The following is a 20,115-nucleotide window of genomic DNA, read 5'->3' on the forward strand; positions in this document are numbered from 1 at the left end:
CAAATTGGAAAGTGAAAGAATGTTTGTCTTCTGAAGTCATCTCTCTTGTGCCAATATTTGAATATTCCACTTACTCACAAATGTTTTCTAAAAGTAATTTCCAAACTTTTGGTTCAAGGCTATAACCTGGAAGTTGGGGATACTGATGGTTAAAAGATGGCCACAACGTGTAAAATGTAGGTAACTGTCAGCAGATATGGAGGATATAGTTTGTAGTTATGGTTTGGGCAGTAAACTAGTTGTTTTAAGTAATTTAACCCTTCAGGACACATGTTTCTTCAAATGTAAAAGATGGACAGTGGTGGACTAGGTTAGTTTAAGCCTCAGTCCCTTCTCTTCTCTACATTCCATAATCTTAGAGAAATGTGTCTTGTTGATGTTGTCAATTACCTGTTTTCATGCTACTGTTCCACATGTGGGCAACTGAACCCAGATGGTCCAATTAGAATAAGATAAGGACTTAGGAACATTTCCTGCTTGGGGACTTAGTTCCTATCTTTTCCCTTCTACCTCTTCTGCCCGCCACCTCCCATTTCCATGAAACACAGAAGGTACATCATTTTAGAATCAAAATGTAAGAAGGTGATGGATTCATTATATTTTTCTGATTAATCAAAGGCTTAGAACACACTAGCTGATAAAGTATTAAATTAAGTTACCAAGACAATATTCTATTGGAAGCAAATGAAGAAAGAAAGATTCAAACTAGTTTTGAAAAAATTAAAAAGTCTAACACTGGGTTACTGTGTTGGCAATATGTAGGAAATGTAAAAACTATACATTTTCCTTGTATTTTTTTTACTATTTAAATATCCTTAGTGTCCTTACATATTAAAATTTAAAGATGTCAACCTTATGTCAGTTTTCCAATATGTTTTCTTTTAAAGATACTGTTTCCTAAATTCAAATTAACTGATGTAGACAATCTGAATGGCCAACTTTTCAATTAATTATTTTGGTAATCTGAAATCTAAATTTTACATCATGAACTTAGATTACCATTCCATCCTTTAATGAAGAAAAAATTACACCAATAACCTGAAAAATCAATAAACAATAAATAGCTTTTATAACCTAGCATAGAAAAATGAAAACCTAATTTCTTTTATTATTTAAATATTACAATATGTTTTCTTCATTTAATATATGATGTTAAAGTATTTAAAAAACTAATGTTGCCAGGCACAGTGGCTTACATCTGTATCCCAGCACTTTGGGAGGCTGAGGCGAGCGGATAACTTGAGGCCAGGAGTTTGAGACCAGCTTGGCCAACATGATGAAGCCCTATCTCTACTAAAAATACAAAAAATTAGTCTGGCACGGTGGCTCGTGCCTATAGTCCCAGCTACTTGGGAGGCCAAAGCAGGAGAATCCTTTGAACCTGGGAGGTGGAGTTTGCAGTGAGCCAAGATTGTGCCACTGCACACTCCAGCCTGGGTGACACAGCAAGACTCTGTCTAAAAAAAAAAAAAAAAAACAAACAAACAAACAAACAAACAAAACTAATGCCAAGTAAATATAATATGCACAGGATTTATATTTTGTGTGATTATAGTTTTTAGCTCTTTTCCTTCTACCTAAACTGGGCCAGGCATGGTGGTTCATGCCTCTAATCCTAGCATTTTGGGAGTCTGAGGCTGGAGGATCACTTGAGCACAGGTGTTCAAGGCTACAGTGACCTATGATTGTGCCACCGTACTCCAACCTGGGTAACAGAGCGAGACCCTGTCTCTAAAAAATTATATAAATAAATAGATAAAAGTAAGTGAATCAAATAAGGTATCTAAATCAAATGTCCCCTTCTGGATATTTGCATCACTATAATCTAGAATATTTTATAATATCAAGGAATCATCCATGCTGCTTGTATTTTCAACCTTAGTGTATTATATTATTGAAAATACACAGCTCCTGTGTATTTCAAAAAACACATTACTGATAAGGAAAATATTTTGTTGTGTAAAGTCAAAGAAACAATAAAATTACTTATCAGTTCAGTTAAATAGTTGTCACACTTTGAAGACTATTGGTTGAAATGATTAATCTGATGTGTACATTTTTAGAGAGTGTTTTAAACTTTTTTCATATTTCATTTAGTTCTCTTGGTAACTTAGAGACTAATTTCTCTGGTAATTTTATTGTTTGAAATTTCTTCCATGTTGAGATTAAGACATGAATCTACCTTTTTTGACAGACACACTTTACATACAAAATGTATTTAACATATCCAAATTTTCCATGGACTCAAAAGAATTGATCACAAAATATCTAAGGGTTGTCTCCTTACTGCTTACATAAACTTTTTCATTAAACCAAGATTCCTCTTTCCCATTGCTTCACAAACTGTAACAAATTCTTGAAATTTCAGCCAAGATAATATCTGGAAGTGCTACAGTACATGCTAGAAACAGCTTTTTAAAAGATATATCTTTCTTGATAATCCATAGGGAATCATTCATCCATCCACCCATGAGGCTTTTTCAGAGACATTAACTTGACAGACTATTTAAACTCCCCATTTGGATGATGGTATGATGGTGGTGCACATGTACACACACACACACACACAGCCTTTTCTTGTTTGCTTTTAGAAAATTATTGAAAAAGACCTTAAATGTTCTCACTATCTTTAATTTATCTGAACGCTGTTTCATAAGTATTATTATATGCATTTTACAAAGTAAACAAATACACTGGTTTGCCTCTATTGTGATCATTAACACCAGTTTATACTGCCCAGAGTTTCTAAAGTTAAAATCTCTAATTACTTCCTTCAGAAGCTTGTGGTATCTGTCATTTTGTTAAAAATGGATTTAAACCATATCTCATTTTTAGTTCATTCGGGCTTTATGTCCTGCAGTATCAATCGATATAAACTTCATGTTGGCTTCATATATTTCTTGATGCTGTCAACAGGCCCAGGTTCTGCATACATTTATTTTAGGTGAGCTCACCACCTTTGATGAGATAGGAGACTTGAGTTTCAGTCTTAGCTTTGGCACTCACAGTCTATGTGATACTGAACCAATTGCTCACATCTTCTGGGGCTCAGCATTCTTGTTTATTAAACAGAGATAATACCATCTCATCTCAGTGTTGTTGTAGGATTCAAATAAGTTAATAAATGTAAAATTTCTTGATAATTTAAAAGCACTGTTGCTGTTCCCTTTAAAATCAAAAAGTATTGTTTCTGTTCTTTTTAAAGAATGAAACTAATATCCGTGTCCTCCTTAAAGATACATTTATTTGCAAAAGCAACTCTATTAAGGAAAAACATGACATGCAATGTGTGAACATGTGGGGAATATGCAAGTGTTGTAAAGGATTTTAAGTCTAAGGATCCTTAAATAGAATGACAATGATATATCAGGTGAGCCACAGTGGCAGCTACATATAAATATTATACATCTTAGTTTGCCTGTGAACCATTCAACTAAAAAATTTCAAATAGAACAATTAATCAATGTAGAGAGCATAGCAAAAAATAAATTCAAATCAATGATGCAATACCTCTATTCCAACTAGCATATTTTTCTTTCTTCCACTCTCTCAGGCATACCCTATTTTATTTAAAAATGAAGTCAATTAAGAAACTCTACAAAATCAATCAGCCCACAGATCAAGCTAGAACTCTTGTTCTTATTTAATGTTTATTAAGGGCTCATCATCACACAGTATTTTTCTATTAATAGGTCAAATATACAAAGTATCATGCTTGCCTTCATTCTATCATCGGGATCCTACATAGTGTAGTGCTCAACCAAAGGGGAGAGAGAAGGACATCCACCTCTTCAAACAAAGGGTCTTAGCAGTCTTGGCTGAAAAATGAAACTTTCATATTAATTTATGAAAGTCTGCAGTCTACACCAATTGTCAGAGTTTAAATTGATCTGAATTGAGGTTATTAACTACAATTCTTATTCTTCCCATCCAACAGGTACAAGAACATCTCAAACAAGGGTACCTAAGGGTGTGAGCAGGCAAAGGGCTAAAAGCATATATGCAAGCTGAAATGATGTGTACACATCAGATTTATGATGGTTTGGCTGGATTCCCTTGTACATAGTGTATACAACAGAGAGACATGCTCACACACACACACACACAAAACCTCAGGTAAACACAAATTTGAACACCATTATGATTTTCTGATCAGTCCAACCTACTGTCAATCAGAGTTGGACAAACAATCCCAGCCCTAGATTTTCCTGTTTCCATACCCAGACCTGATTTACAATTTATAACTGCCAAACTTTGTGTCCAGACTTGTGGCTTGGAGGTGCAGTACATCGATGCCTGTCTACATTTAAGGTTAGATGACGACCCCTCTACTTTACTATTAGATGTGTCAAGGATCAGCAGCTCCTGAAATCGTTTTCCTGTGCCTGTGTAGGGGAGGGGATTCACGGCGTGGAGGGCCTCGGACAGGGAAGAAAGGAGCTGTCTCTGGGTTATCAGGAAAGGGACTAAACGTGGGCCCCACATCCACCTCCATGCCTGAGTTAAGAGTCTGGAGCTGACTCCTCAGAACGGCTGTAATTGGTCCTTTACACTACTCATTTCCTCGGAGAAGCAGCGGTCAACTTCTATTAAAACTCCCGGTTGATAGGCGGCTTCCCTGCCCTGTCTTCCGGAGCACTTACGTTAAGGGGAAATCACTATAATCAAATCTCTACGTCTTGCCTGCTGCTGAAACAAGGCGCTTTCTTCCTGGGATTTTGCAGAGACGACTGATAACACACACAGTCTCCCTACACTCAAGCTCACACACACCAATACAATGTAACTCCCACAGCGTCCTCGCTCCTTTCTTCCCTCCCTCACCCCTTTCTTTCTCTCAAGGATTGCTGAACATTTTGCTCCAAACTCTCCAAGTCACCCACGTGTTTGTTCTCCCCTTTTGCTGTTCAATTTACTTCTCCACATGACGAAGAGAAACGCGAGTTGTTCTCAGGCTTTTAGCTGCAATCCTGGGACCAGCCTTTCAAACTCCCCACTCCTCCCTAGTCAGAGCAGCCCCACCGACCCTCCTCCCAATGGGGTGAGTGGACAGATGACTGGGTGCTTCCGCCGGTCAAATCCCGCAAAACCTTCACCTTCTCTTCTCCACCCAGAGCAAACTGATTTTGCCTGTTTAGTCTCACTAGCCAGGGTGGTATGGAAGTGGGTGGGGAGAGGGCTGGTGCGCGGCACAGAAAACTGGGAAGCGCGCGCACAACACACACGCGCGCGCGCGCGCACACACACACACACACCCCCACACACACGGCCCCACTTAACATTTATGCAGTACTTTTGGAGGGTCCCTTACACACACCTGAGTAGAATACTCTCAGTAAAGGATAGGCACACCCCTGTTTGTCCTCCCCCAATTTCCAGACTAGCATTTGACCCTGGGTCTAGAATTGGTGGTGATAAGCCGACTTAGATGGAGTATTTGAGAAGAGGGGAGGTGACCCTTTGCTTGAATGGGGGAGGGGGCGCTCTCCACTCACCGCCTGAGTCCCTGGAACGAGGAGGGCCAGGACATCCTCGATTTCTTCAGGCCGGGCCGGTGGCCGGTTTCCACCGCGTAGGAGGTGCGGTCCATGGCGCGACAGTACAGGTAGCGCTCGGTGTCCGAGTAGCCGCGATGCCGGACGCGGCCGGTGGCCCCGCTCGAGGCGTAGCGGCCGCGGGCAGCCCCGGTTGGCGGCGGGGGCGGCGGCAGGGGGGGCGGTGGCGGCGGCTGTAGCGGACACTGGGGCTGGGGCTGGGGCGAGGGTGGCGGCGGCGGGGACAGGTGGTGATGGGGATGCAGGAGGCGGAACTGGGGCTGCCGGAGCGGGTACTGATGGTGCTGCTCGTGCCTCCAGAGATGCTTGGGGGCTTTTAGCGTGGACCCGCCGGCGCTATCGCTGCCCTCTCCGCTGCCCGCCCGGGCCGGCGCGCTGCTGCCCTCTGCCTCCATCCTGACTCGCGGCTCCGCTCCCTGCTGCCCAGCCCGGGTTCACCGCCCTGGCCCGAGCGCCTTCCTGATGCTGCTGCCGCCGCCGCCGCCGCCGCCGCTTCTGCAGCCCAGCAGAGGCTGGTGCTCAGCTTCTCACTTGAAGGCGCCAGAGCCTCAGGGCTACCGAGAGGGGGCCCTGACAGCGGGAGGGGTCACAGAACGCGGCAGGGCTCCTTCCACCGAGGCTATGGCAGAGACGCGCTCCCGGGCTCCCCAAGTCACCAAGACTAGGGTGCGCGGTGCCCGGTTTCGCCAGAGGTTGGTCCTTCTTCCTCCCTTTCTTCTTCCCTTCCTTTCTTTGGGCGCCGGCGGCGAGAGCAGGGATTCTCAGCAACTCGAGCTGCAGAAGCAGCAGCAGCAGCGGCGGCGGCAGTGGTAGCCGCCTCCCCGGTCCAAGGCACCGGAACCCTGATCCCAGAGCTGCTGAAAAGTTGGACAGCTCCAGGCTGGCACGCCGGAGCTGTGACTTTCTCCAAAACCACTCCAGCCAGTCAGGAGTCAGACCTGTCCTCCTGATCCTTCCCCTCGTCGTGCCCGCGCCTCCCTCCCCCACACTGCTCCTCACTGCCCCGAGGCTTCCTCTTCACCTCCGCTTGCCTCAGTGCTCTTCGAGAAATGGAGTTTGGCGATTCCTGGCTGGTTCTCAGAGCTTGTTGACGATAAGCCCCATGCTGGCGCTTCCAAAGATAAGGAATATGACCTGGCAAAGTTGCCTGGAATATTGTCTATGCGCGTCGCTGAAAATTTGGATCTGGGTGAAGATCCAATAGTAAGATTAATTCAGTCTCTTTCCCTGACATAGGATAAAACATTGTGTGGATCTTTCCCATAGCAGGGAGAATGCCCAGTGTTTCTTCTTTAAGATCTTCCTCCAACCTGGCCCCGAGAGTGGTCCTCGCTGGAAATCAAGGCGAGTCGTCCTTAGTTGCAGAGCCATGGCTGAGCCCGCTGGCCAGAGTTAAGGTTGAGGCACCTTTTAAATTACAAACCTCTGATTATCTTTGGTAGTCTCTACCTTCATTGCCTACTTGCAATTTGCCTTTCTGCCATTTCCAGCAGAACACAGCTCTATTACCAAAGTGTTTTAAAAACATGTTGTATCAATATTCACAGAAATTCGAGTCCTATGAGGCACTAGAATCCAAATTCAACTTCTGTCTTCCTTTAATTAGCATTTTCCTGCAGTGTCAAATGTTTTTAAGAAGCCAAGAGGATTTCAGAGCAATATGTAGACACTTTTTTCCCTGTACCTTTTTAATTTTACCACATTAAAGATCAAATGCAATTTGCTTACTGTTAAAATAATTCTAGAATTTTTCTTTGTGAAAGTTACCACAGCACCATCTATTATTTGAACGATAATATATTTAGGACTCACAACAACTTGTTGGCTGTGTAATTATTCTATTCTTCCCACACACTCAGTCCTAACATAATTTCATAGGTACATTTCATGCATATCATGTAATGGATGCTAGAGTAACAGAATCAGGAACCATGTCTCCAACTCTCTAGACTGCTGAAAATTCAACACTCTCCACATAGTGTAGGTGCCACTGGGAAAATAATGCCAATGAAAATAAGTGCTCACTTTGCTTATTAGCAAGAACAGTCCGTGAAATGTGCAAGTGGCAGGAGAAGGCCCCCATCATCTCTTCATGCTATTTATTTATTTATGGTTGGAAATATACCTTTCCTCCATCAGTTTAATATGAGCCCTCTGCTCATATGCAGACTACACACCAAATCTGAGAAAGGTTGTGTCTTAAGAGAAACAAGGCAGTCTCCTAAGCACCACTCCCCACTGTACAGGACTAAACCATACTTTACAAAGGCACTCTTTTTGCCCCTTTGCAGATACAAGTGTGACTGGTGGCAGTGGTCAAAGTATTTTCCATGCCTAGGAGGGCACTAAGTCAGTATTTTCCCAAACAGAAAAGGAGAGAAATGGAAGTGTTCTGCATATAGACTGCCTTTTTTCTTTTAATTCATTGCATTATTAACATCCGAAACCATTTTAAAGAAGTATACAAATTTCTTCTTTCCCCTGAAATGCTTGCTACCTTTCCCCTCAATATAACTGTGGCAAAATACCTCTATCTGAAACTCTTATTCTAATTTCTCATATACTAACACAAGTAACTTATAATTTTTTTCCAGATTAAATTGGAATAATTAAAATCTAACCTGATTTTCACTACCAATTTACTCCTTCCTTTTAACTCATGAATACTTTATTTTTTCTATATTTTCCATTGACTTTTAAAAATTCTTTGTTTTGTTTTTACTATGTAATTGCAAGTCAGGAACATTTTAAAATAGAAGAAAATAATTTAATATGTTTCCAACTTGTAGAGTTTTTAACTTATCTTATAATTCCAAAAGATTATTGATAGTAATAGTTTCTTGTGTGATCTTTGAGGTTACAGCTTGAGTTCCAATCTACCACTTCCTACCCATGTTACTTTAGCTAAATTATTTACCTTCCCTGTCTCTCATATGCAAAGCAGTACTAACATTACCTACTTCACTGAATTTTGCAATTATTTAATGAAATAATACTTAGCACAATGCCTTATATGCAATGAATGTTTAATAAAGGTAGCAATTTTTATTATTCTTGCCAGACTGGGAAGAATCCTAAATATCTCTTTAATCAGTAGTTCCCAGCCTTGGCTGCACCCAGGGAATATCACCTGGGGGAGCTTGAAAAAAATGTCTGATGTTGAACCCAGAGCAGTGATTCCAAACTTTGATGTTATCAGAATCACCAGGAGAAGTAATCCAGCAAACAAAGACCCAGGCTGCTTGAAGCAGGATAGGGCTTGAGGCTTTATACTTTACCAAGTTTGTGAGAAGATGTTGCTTCAGGGTAAAGTTTGATCATCATTACCCTGCCTAGACAAATAAAACCAGTATTTCTAGGGGAGGATCCAGGCACTGGCATTTTAAAAACTCTTCAGGTGATTTCATACATCAGTAACTACTGATCCAGACTTACTCTCTCATTATATGGTTGCAAAAACACTGTAGATACTATTAGTTGACTCGCCCTTGTGTCTCAAATACTTCTAGGGAAATCCAGCTTGTAAGCAAAGTTCTCATGAAAATATGCACTTAATCTGTTACTCTAGTTGCCTCTATGCTAAAAGAAAATCTTACACTGTTGAATATTGAGCATTCCCAGCCTTCCATTTAAAAACTCTTCTCATTAATCTAGGTATTTCCTACTTATAATTAAATCAACAAAAATTTAAAATATTCCATCTACCCATTGGTTTTCCCTGCTTATACGTTAAATAAATTATTCATTTTTTCCCACTAGTTGACCATAGATTTTGGAGTTTTATGGGCATAGTCTGAGAGAGATTTTGTGAAGCATTGGGTTTATATGGGGCATCCTTAAAAGCTATCACTACTTACCATTAGCACATCTATATAAAAGGTAAAAATCAAGTAAATGATCGGTATATTTTTCCTGAACAAACTTAAATAAGCAGTTAGTTGGTGTCATTACCATGCGTTATGTCATTACCACCCCCACCCTTTTCTGCAAATGCATTTCAAATCTGTCCAAAAGTTACAATCAATCACTCAATGTGCTTCTGGGCAATTAACAAGGGAGAACATTCTTGTCAATAATGATGGAGAGTTCTGGCAGAAGTGATGTCAATTAACAGCTAGCAGAGAGCAAGCACCATTTCTATCCAGAACATAGATTGAGATGGCAAGTAGCAGTAACTAAGGGTCCATTTCTATCTTGGTAATGGGAGGAAGATTTTTTTTTCACTTTTTTAAAAATTATACGTTAAGTTTTGGGGTACATGTGCTCAACATGCAGGTTTGTTACATAGGTATACATGTGCCATGTTGGTTTGATGCACCCATCAACTTGTCATTTACATTAGGTATTTCTCCTAATGATATCCCTCCCTCAGCCCCCCTCCCCCCAACAGGCCCCAGTGTGTGATGTTCCCCTCCCTGTGTCCATGTGTTCTCATTGCTCAAGTCAATGGGAGGAAGATTTAAAGGAGACATTCACTTTGCATACATTCTATGTATACTTGAGCACATGAGTGCTACTTCATTTGTATAGATGGCCATTTTGATGCCCAACAGTCAGCTTAAAATTGGAAATTTTCATCATTAGATGTGTTACAAAAGGCTAAACTCCTGTCTAATTACATATCCAAAAGGCATTGAAAGTCTCAGATTTCACTTAGGTCTTTAATGGTGAGTAGAAACAGGCTTTTTGGGTATTTCCTTGAGATATATGAAACGCTCTTAAATTTGCCAAAACCTTTACATATACAAGATAATAGTGTCAGTATTGCCACTATAATTACTAGTATTAAAGTTCTATCATATTGTTTCCAATGTAGTATATTAGGCTGCTTTTCAGTAATTTTTGTGTAATATGAAATAAACAGAAATATGCAATTAATATGAAACTAAGAATTGTTGTACTTGAATATCCTTGTCTTTGACTAGCACACTAATGCAAATTTAGCAGTACACTAATCTCCAACTAGTTAGAGGCTCAGTATCACAAAATTAATTTTGTAGCTTTCTAATGACACCATTCCACTTGTCAGCTCAAGGTAAAAATATTGCTTACCTACTGTGTGCTAATTCTCAGGACGATTTTGATATTGCCTTCACAAACATGCACAAAAAATTACTATCCTCAAGGAGTTTTGTGTCTTGCAGAGGAAATAAATGAATAAGCAACTACAATTTGGGAAGGTGGGGGAATAGATACACTGATGCAGAGATGTAGTGTCTGCTACTGTCTGCTTTGAAAACACAGGAAGAACATCCAACTCTCAGGGTTCAGCGAGTCCTCACCAAAGAGAGAATGGCATCTAATCTGAGGCCAAGACCTCAAGTGCACAGTGAAATTAACTACTATCAGTATGTGTGAATACATATGTGTGACCACGAATGTGTGTATGTCTTGGGGAGATGAAGGAGTAAAGGCATTCTGGGTAGAGATTGGCGCAGACAATAACTTAGAGATGAGGGATATTATGGGGCATCGGACATTCAGAAAATGGCAAATAATTCTATAAACCTGTGAGGACAGCTGAGCAATAAGCAGAAGCCTGATAAAGAATAACTTCTTATTCCGTGTCCCCTAAAGGCAATGTAGTGACTTTGTATACATTATCAAAAGGACCCCCTTCTGGGTGGAGCAGGTTTTAAAGTTGATGAGTAGGATGCAAAGAGAGGGAGAAATAACGGATATGACAGAAGGAAGGAAAATAACAATATGTTGTCCCTGAGAAGATGGGGTTGGGGGGCATTGAACTGCAGGGCACAGATGGAAGCATTTGCCCAAACTAGAGAAAAACCAACATTTCCACTGTTACAGGAAAAGAAGGGGTAAGGATTGATTCAGATGGAATAAATTTTATTGCATTTATTGAACAATTAATATTGGATATTCTGATTCTGGCAAACATTTTCCATACATTATTTGATTTAGTTCTTGCAACAATATGATTTTTTTCTTCACATTTTAACATTATAATGATCAGGATGAGTCTTACAGTGAAGACTAAAGAACTGTGCTAGTCCTCTGCCAATGTTGAGAATAGCCCGTGTGACTCTAACTCTACATAGAAAACACCTGTTCACCTGATTGTCTCAACATTAATTCAGTCATTTAACCAATATTTATAGAGCACTTAATATGTGCCAACCCTAAGTTCTGGAGATAAAAAGTCAGTAAAGAAAAGTTCTGGCCCTCCTGTTCTAATTAAAAGAGATAAAATAAACACCTAAGCGCATATATATATATATATGTGTGTGTGTGTGTGTGTGTGTGTGTGTGTGTGTATATGCGTAAGTGGTAAATATACACACACACACACATATATGCTTAAGTGGTAAATATATATATATATATATATATTTATATATATATGCTTAAGTGTTTATTCTGTCTCTTTTAATTAGAGACATATAAATAATATGTCAGATAGAGGAGCTCAGTACTATGAAGCAAACTGAAGCAAATTAAGAAGTTGGAGTGTGATGTTTGGGAGTGCCATTTTGTATTGGCTGGCAAGGAAGGCTTCTCCAAAAGAGTAATGGTAGAGTGGTCTGAAGGAAGCAAGGGAGTAAGCCAGGACTCCGGGCTGTAGGAAAATCAAGTGCAAAGACATGGCAGCCAGCTTGTTATGGCTGAGTAATAGTAAATCAACTGGTGGCCTGGGATGAAGTCAGGTGAAAACTGTTTGGAAATGAGAACAGATCAAGGAAGTCCATACTGGTCATGGTAAGGACTTTGGATTTCTGACTTGTATTCATATAGCTACAGATTGATGAACTTTGCACTTAACCAAATTAAGACTATTTGGCTGGGTGCGGTGGCTCACACCTGTAATCCCAGCACTTTGGGAGGCCAAGGTGGGTGGATCACCTGATGCCAGGAGTTCAAGACCAGCCTGGCCAACAGGGTGAGACCCTGTCTCTACTAAAAATACAAAAATTATCCAGGTGTGGTAGTACACAACTGTAACCCCAGCCTCTCTGGAGTCTGAGGCAGGAAAATTGCTTGAACCTGGGAAGTGGATGTTGCAGTGAGCCACGATTGCACCACTGCACTCCAGCCTGGGCAATAGAGCAAGATTCCATCTCAATATATATATATATATATATATATATATATATATATATATATATATACACACACACACACACACACACACACACACACATGCACACACACACATATATACTATTTACTTAAAATGTCTTCAAAAGTTTACACCATAATTATTAATACCTCATTGAAGAGCTAAGCTATTTTGTATGTAGGAAGAAAATTAAAACATGGGTGGGAGACAAACATGTACAATAAGTGAAAAAATATTTCTTTCTGGGAGAAAAACTGTACTTCCATATCTTATTGAAAAGCAACAAGATATTCATAAGAATGATTATTGGAAGCTGTATATTCTTTTAGCATTGAAATGACTACAAAATCATGGCCAGTCACACAGCAGCAATACAGTTAAAATGAGAAGAGATTACCAAATCCCTCAGAAGATGTCATAGAAGTTTCAAAGTGACTGATTTGTGAGACCTGAAGAATGATTACTCAGTTGCTAAATGTCCATCTGTCACAAGCTCTTAGCAGACTTTTAAGAGAAGATGTTTAACTTTTTGTGGTTGATAATTACATTTTTAATAAAAATGAATCAATATGCTTTGAAATGTCACTCTTGATCTCAAAAATGTAAAGGAGATTATGAAAGAGCTTGTCACTTTGAAATTAGGCCCAACTACCAAAGGCTAAAACTGTGTAAGGATCTTTAGATTCTTAATGTAGAAAAGATTTAATCTTATAGCTTGAGATGATGAAAAGTAATGTGGTAGGCAGGCATTGGTAAGGCAAAATGTATGCATTTGTAAATGACTTAAGAAAATGTAAATTTAAACTAATAGTTCTCATTTTTAAAAGTTTCTATTAAATTGGCTCAACTATTGTAATTAATGGATTTCTTAAAATAGAGGAATTGTAACAGCAACTATTTTACATATGAGGAAACTGAAGCATATGGGGACAATTACTTAACTAAGGTCAGATACCTGCTGTTTCAAAGCCTGGATTTGAGCCTCGTCAAGCTAAGTCCAAAACTTGTGATCTTGCCTGGAATGACAAATGGGAGAAATTAAACATAGGCCTTTTGAAAGTAAAATGCCAATTGATGAGTTATTTAAGAATACCCGTGAATGGGTGGTTTAATATTTCAGTTAATATCATCCTAGAGCTCTAATTATGTATTAAACCACCCATTCACTGATATTATTAGAATAGTATTAGAGTATTCATGCAAGGAAGGATTTGTTTTAAAGATACAAAAGCAGTTACAGCGAAAGACTGATACGCTATACTAACATTTGGAACTTCTGTTCAAGAGTGATCAAGAAAGTGAGAGACTAAGTCATAAATTGGAAGAAAACATAGCAACCCATGTAACTCTGAAAGGACTATTTCAAAATAAGTACTCATATAAATCAATGAGAGAATAATGGAAAAATAGTCAAAATACAGGAAAAGGCATTTCATGGAAAAGGAAAGCAGAATGGTAATTAAACAGATGAAAAAATTGACCAATCTCATTAGTAATCAGGGAGATGCAAATAAAGACCACAGTGAGAGGGCATTTTATGTCCATGAGGTCAGCCATAAGTGAAAAGCCTGATGACACTATGTATTTGAAAAGATGTAGATCAATGAAAACTCATATACTGCTGGTGGTAAAACAATTTACCATTATCTGGTAAAGGTAAACATTCACATACACTACAATTCATAATTCTACTCCTGGGTACACAGCACAGAAAATGTCTTACATGCAAATACACACACACACACACACACACACACACACACGTACCAGACTGTTCATAGCAGGATTCTACACTATAACACAAGCTAGAAACAAACTAAATGTTTAGCAGGAAGGAATATTAGCACAAATGTTACATCAGGAAGCCATGAACAACTACAAAAAGCAACCTGGATGAATCTTAAAATGCCCTGCTGAGCAAACAAAGCGAGTAACAGAAGACAACAAACAGAATGTCATTCTTGTAACACTCAAAAACAAGAAACAAGTAAGAAAACAAACAAACAAAACAACCCCTAGAAGACACAATAATATATTTTGGTGTAGTGCTTCTCAAACTAATGTGCCTGTAAATCAACAGCAATTCTTGTTAAAATACATATTTTGGTTCAGTAGGTCTGGGGCAGGGCTGAAATTCAGTATTTCTAATAAGCTCCCAGGCAATGTTCATGCATAGATCTGTGGACCATACTTACATAGCAAGATTTTAGAGGATACATACGTATAAGATTTTTAAAAAGTATTAAAAATGGAAAGGTTATGCAATTCACGAAATTTCAGATGGTTGTTACCCGGTGAGTGGTGAAGGAAAAGATGGTAACTGAGAGAAGGAAGGAGCTCACAGGTAGATACAACATATTGATAATATTGCAGTTCATAAATTATATGCTCTATAACCTACATATGTTATAATGCTGAATATTGTATAAGAAAAACCATAAGGACAATTAAAACTCACAGGGCAGGGAACTCACATCACCACCAGCAGAAGAGATTAAACTAAGTGAGATAGGAGGAAGCAGTAAGCAATGTGGAGTTGAATATTCCATTTTCAGAAGAGAGAGCTTCAGGCCAGTCGTCAACACTGTATTTGTAATCTCCCCAGATTAAATAACTGGGCAGACTTCTAAAACTGTTGTAGCACGAAATTTGGGGAACCCAAATAGAACTCTGAGCTAAAAATAACTACAGACACCTTTAAAATAAAATTGATCCTCCTCTCAAAGTTTAGTTTTAAAGTTTTATAGTTAAATAAAGTTAATACCAAATTAAGATAAAAATGTTTGTAAAGTGGTGTGTGTAGCTCTCAAATCTAAGGTAAATCTGTTCCATTCTTTGGCTGCGAGTTGCCCAGTCCTGACACACATATATTCCTAAATATCTATCCCCTACATCCTTTGGATGTGCAGAAACTTTTCTTGGAGTGAGAAAGCAATTTTATGTCTCAAATATCTGCCTTTAAAATATAATATTCCTTATCATCTAACATTGTAGCTATCAGCAAACATCACAGCAGGAATTAGTAATAACTAACAAGAACTCAGGATAGTTGCCTAAGGATTAGGAAGTGGGGTTTGCAGGCAAGAGAAGAGAATTACTAGTTTAAAATAGAAGATGGAGAGTGACAGAGAAAAATTTTCTATCTTCTCAATATTATTTCAGGTTCTTGAAACTGTTCTGATGTATAAAATATTGCAATACATCTCTGGATGAGGCACTCACCTAATGTTTAGCTGCTCTAAAGGGTGAAAGGGATAAGACAGAGAGGGCAGGATACCTATCAGGTTGGTGCAAAGGTAATTGCGATTTTTGTCATTGAAAGTAATAGCATATACACATATTCCATGGTGTATATGTATTACTATATACATATACACCATGGAATACTATGCAGCCATAAAAAAGGATGAGTTTGTGTCCTTTGTAGGGACATAGATGCAGTTGGAAACCATCATTCTCAGCGAACTATCGCAAGAACAGAAAACCAAACACCGCATGTTCTCACTCATAGGTGGGAACTGAACAATGAGATAACTTGGACTCGGGAAGGGGAACATCATACACCGGGGCCTATGATGGGGAAGGGGGATGGGGGAGGGATTGCATTGGGAGTTATACCTGATGTAAATGACGAGTTGATGGGTGCTGAGGAGTTGATGGGTGCAGCACACCAACATGGCACAAGTATACATATGTAACAAACCTGCACGTTGTGCACATGTACCCTAGAACTTAAAGTATAATTTAAAAAGAGAGAGAGAGAGAGAGAGAGAGAGAGAGAGAGGAAAAAAAAAAATAGCAAAAACTGCAATTACTTTTGCACCAACCTAATAAATTGACAACTACTACTTCTTGGGTTTACTATAAACCAGGCGTTATTTCAGCTGGTTTTCAAAAATTAGTTTATTAGTACAGATAAAGAAACTGAAGCACACAGAAGATGGTAACTCATTCAAGGACACACAAACAGCAAAGGCAACGCCAGGATTACAATGAAGACTGCCAGTTTCAAAGCTCACACTTCAGCCCAGTGTTCCCTGCCTGCCTCTCTGCAGTGTCCCAGTGTCTAGTTCTCTGTAAGCATGTCTTAGTCTGTGGACATTGTCAATTTCCTCATGATTGAAATCAAATGTTCTATTTAAGAAGATGGGTATAAGCATCGGACAGAACGAATCTGAATCCTCAAAAATTGCATGATTTTTTTTGCCAAGTTTTACAGCTTTGCTGACCCTTAGTTTCCTCATCTATAAAATAAATTAGTGACAAAATGTACATGATAGGACTTTGTAAGAATTATATAAAGTAATCTATTTCATGCACTCAACAAGAATTTGCTGCTGCTGTTATCGGTATTAGTATTACTAAATCCTATTATAAATCGAAACTGAAGTCTGTCTTTACTTAAGATTTTGTGCAAAATACTATGTTTTACCATGTGCATTTTACATATGTATGTGTGTAGATATATATGTGTATGTATACATTTTTGTTTCTTTCTTTCTCCCTGACTCCCCTGAATCAGGCTATTAAATATGGAAGCACATTGAAAGGAACTCCAGGAGCCCAAACTAGAAACCTTAAATAAATAGAAGAAGGGGAGTTCCTCTCCCACTTTGCTAGAATAAAGTCATTCTAGGATTAGTCATCCAAGTTTAAATTCATTAGCCTCCAAGGGGTCTGTGAATATTTTTAGATAATTATCCAAGACCTCCAAAATGCAATTTCTAATATAGCTATAGCTGTCATGAATTGAAAGATGAAAAAGTCTAGCTCATTAGATCAAATGGTGTCTCCTCAAGTGTTAACAAATGTGATACTTTTCAGCGTACCACAATTCTCCCTTAAGATCTGAAGTAAACAAGACTTCAAAGGGGCTCCTGGCATTGAGGGAAGACTAGCTTCTTAATCTGTCCTCAAGGAATACATGTTCCCTCCAAAAGAGGCAGGATAGCTACCTGGGGAACACTCATAAACTAACTCAAATTGAGCTCAATTATTCACATTTTTTGTGAATGCAAAACTTTTAATGAATAATACAGTTTTTTTAAATATTGGGAAAAGATGCTGTTTATTTTGATGGAATTGTTAAATTTCCAAGTAACTTGGTAAGTAAAAGAAAAGAAAATAAGAACTTCAGGAAAGGAAAAAAATATACAGAATTCACAAGTCAAGGCAGACTCTCCAACACCTTAGTTTTTAATGTTTTTGCTTGCTTGCTCTGTCTTCTTACAGACTTGACACAGTGATACAAGATTTTATTTATTTTAATCAAAGTAGTTTTGACATAGTATTTGGAGGAAGGAGAAGAAAGATATGAACCATTATTTTCCTCAGCATGACACTACCATTTAAATAAATTTAAGATCCATGGTCTAATATTACCAAGGCTGAGTAGTTTTCCCCCTGGCTCAGTGCATGGAAAACAGCATATTTTCTTCACGCATAAATAATAGAAATCTCATTTTTGAACACAGTGAATTGTTCAGAATGCTTTGTGGAGTGTGGCAAATGTAGATCTAGATTTATTTGCAAGTGGTCCCTGTGTAGATTCAAAGATGTGGACTAATTGACCAATTATAAACCACAGATTGGGCTAATTGACCCAGTTCTTCTTTGATGTTGGTCAAGTAACTTAGAAATGATGAATCTATTCAGACAATGAGCCAAATCAGTAGTCTCATCACAGTTAAATATTCTTCATTTTTAAAAGTATGTCATTTATCATGTTTATTAAGAGAATGGGCATTACAGCCAGAACGCCCTGAGTTTCCGTTTCAGCTCCAAGACTTTCTAGATGTGTAACCACAGATGGGTTACATTAACCTCTCTGTCAGTTTTTTCATCGATGAAAATAATAGAGTCAACTTCGCAATGTAACTGTAAAGATTATATGAGATAATAGATGTAAAATGCTCAGCACAGTATCTGTTACATAAATAATACATGTATACCTAAGTATACACACATAAATACATTATTATATTCCATATATGATGTTATACATATGATTTAGGAAATTAGAGAAGTAGAAAACCAAGAACTCCCACAGTACCATGCTAGGTGTAGTGCTTTTGAAAATTATGAACTGTGTTCAACTAGTAACAGGGCTGTGCCTTTAAGTCAGCAATGAATATTTTAGTGAGATAAACAGCTTCTATATCTTAAGACTGAAACTAGTTCTGCCTTCTTCTCTCCTTTGTTTCTACTTTCATTTCCATTCCATATGTGTTTCCTGGCAAAGGAGAAGGGAGAAAACAGATGTTTACTGGAGGGTCTACTATGTCAGATGCTGCTGCAGTGGGCACTTCACTTATGCTATGGCATTTGATAGCCATGGCCTTTTTATGAAGAAAGTATTGTTATTCCTAATTTATAGATGAGGAAAACGTGTCCTCATCTCATAATTAGAAAATACTGGAACTCCATTTTTAACCACTATTTAGGTACCTCCAAAGCATTTTATATTTCTTTAAAGAATTTGCCAGATACAGTGTGGGTCAGATTCCTATCTATGTTTAATCTAGAACCTATTTCTCTAGGAAACTATGCTAGAGATAGTAGTTAATTTCCCAAGCCAGAAAAAGTAATTGGCCTTCTAAGCCAGCCTTTTCATTCACAATAGAAACAGCATATACTGCAATGAAACAGGGGCAGGCAAACTGTGGCTATTAGACAAATTCAGCTCACTATCTGTTTTTGTAAATAAAGTTTTATTGGAACAAAGCCAAACCCATGTAATCACATAAGTAAATGTCAATGACTGCTCTCATACTTCAGTGGCAGAGTTGAGTGTGACAGAGACTGTATGTCTCACAAAGTCTAAAATATTTACTAAATGGATCTTTATAAAAACAGTTTGCCGACCACTAATGAATAAGAAAATATTAGAATAAAAAAGCTCAATGTCACTGATCATTAGAGAAATGCAAATCAAAACCACAATGAGATACCATCTTACTCCAGTCAGAATGGAGGAGAAAAACGACTATTTATACACTGTTGATGGAAGTGTAAATTAGTTCCACCATTATGGAAAGCAGTGTGATGGTTTCTCAAAGAGCTAAAAACAGAACAACCTCAACCTAGCAATCCCATAACTGGGTATATACCCCAAAGGAATATAAATTGTTCTACCATAAAAACACATGCACGTGAATGTTCCTTGCAGCACTGTTCACAATAGCAAAGAGATGGAACCAACCTAAATGCCTGTCAGTGACAGATTTGGTAAAGAAAATGTGGTACATATACTCCACAGAATACTATGCAGTCATAAAAAGAATGAGATAATGTCACTGGCAGGAACACGAATGGAGCTGGAGGACATTATCCTTAGCAAACTAAGGCAGGAACAGAAACCCGAATACTGGTCCCTTTTCTCCTAAATCTTGCCAGCATCTGTTATTTTTTTGACTTTTTAATCACAGCCATTCTTTTTCTTTTCTTTCTTTCTTTTTTTTTTTTTTTTTTTTTTTTTTTTTT

At 38.5% G+C, this 20,115-nt stretch overlaps 1 protein-coding gene across 6 annotated transcripts in view; it reads right to left on the reverse strand.

The window, feature by feature from the left end:
* PDE4D (phosphodiesterase 4D) overlaps window positions 1-20,115 on the reverse strand; it is a 1,562,006-nt gene that overhangs the window by 923,584 nt on the left and 618,307 nt on the right. Inside the window, exon 1 of one of the 6 annotated variants that reach the window (XM_025387154.1) lies at window positions 5,496-6,122. The exons of the other annotated variants lie outside the window; for them this stretch is intronic. Coding sequence (XP_025242939.1) covers window positions 5,496-5,950 — 455 coding nt within the window. The 5' untranslated portion in view covers window positions 5,951-6,122. Of the gene's footprint in view, window positions 1-5,495; window positions 6,123-20,115 lie in introns of those variants that run through there. 6 annotated transcript variants of the gene reach the window in all.

Source organism: Theropithecus gelada, chromosome 6, assembly GCF_003255815.1.
Source record: "Theropithecus gelada isolate Dixy chromosome 6, Tgel_1.0, whole genome shotgun sequence".
Taxonomy (NCBI): Eukaryota; Metazoa; Chordata; class Mammalia; order Primates; family Cercopithecidae; genus Theropithecus; species Theropithecus gelada.